Source organism: Passer montanus, unplaced genomic scaffold (assembly GCF_014805655.1).
Source record: "Passer montanus isolate IOZ18808 unplaced genomic scaffold, ASM1480565v1 scaffold1429, whole genome shotgun sequence".
NCBI lineage: Eukaryota > Metazoa > Chordata > Aves > Passeriformes > Passeridae > Passer > Passer montanus.
In genome coordinates, this window is record NW_024361264.1 from 1198 (window position 1) to 2072 (window position 875).

General features: G+C 65.0%; 1 protein-coding gene across 1 annotated transcript in view; it reads left to right on the forward strand.

Moving 5' to 3' along the window:
- Positions 1–34: 34 nt before the first annotated feature.
- LOC120498233 (phosphofurin acidic cluster sorting protein 1-like) overlaps positions 35–875 on the forward strand; it is a gene marked incomplete at its 3' end in the record, with an annotated part of 3651 nt that continues 2810 nt past the window's right edge. The window contains exon 1 of the mRNA XM_039700707.1: positions 35–62. Coding sequence (XP_039556641.1) covers positions 43–62 — 20 coding nt within the window. The remainder of the gene's footprint in view (positions 63–875) is intronic.

Genomic DNA, 875 nt, shown 5'->3' on the forward strand with positions numbered 1-875 from the left:
GGGGGGCCCCGCGAGGCCGCGACCCCCCCCGCGTCCCCCTCCATGGCCGGGGGGACCCCCGGGTGAGACCCCGACTGGATTTGGGGAGGGGTCCTTGGGCACCTCGGGGGGGCTCCGGATTTTGGGGTGGGGGTCCCTGGGTGTTTTTTGGGGGTCCCTGGGTATTTGGGGGGGGGTCTCTGGATTTGGGGGTCCCTGGATTTGGGGAGGGGTCCCTGGGTGCCTCGAGGGGGCCTCTGGGTTTGGCGGGGGGGGTCCTTGGGTGCCCTGGGTGCTTTGGGGAGGGGTCCCTGGGTATTTTGGGGGATTCCTCACTAATTTGGGGGTGGGGGTCCCTTTCCCCTCTCTGATTTGGGGGGGGTCCCTGCCCCGTCTCTGACTCGGGGGAGGGTCCCTTTCCCTGTCTCTAATTTGGGTGGGGGTCCCTGCCCCGTCTCTGACTCGGGGGAGGGTCCCTTTCCCTGTCTCTAATTTGGGGAGGGGTCCCTTTCCCCTCTCTGATTTGGGGGGGATCCCTGCCCCGTCTCTAATTTGGGGGGGGTCCCTGCCCCCTCTCTAATTTGGGGGGCTCCCTTTTCCCTCTATTTGGGAGGGCTCCCTTTCCCCTCTCTAATTTGGGGGGGGGTCCCTTTCCCTGTCTCTAATTTGGGGAGGGGTCCCTGCCCTCTCTCTGATTTGGGGGGGGTCCCCTTTCCCCTCTCTAATTCGGGGGAGGGGTCCCTTTCCCCTCTCTAATTTGGGGGGGTCTCTCTCTAATTTGGGGAGGGGTCCCTTTCCCCTCTCTAATTTGGGGGGGCTCCCTTTCCCCTCTCTAATTTGGGGAGGGGTCCCTTTCCCCTCTGACTGTCCCCCCCCCCGCAGCCCCTCGGGGGAGG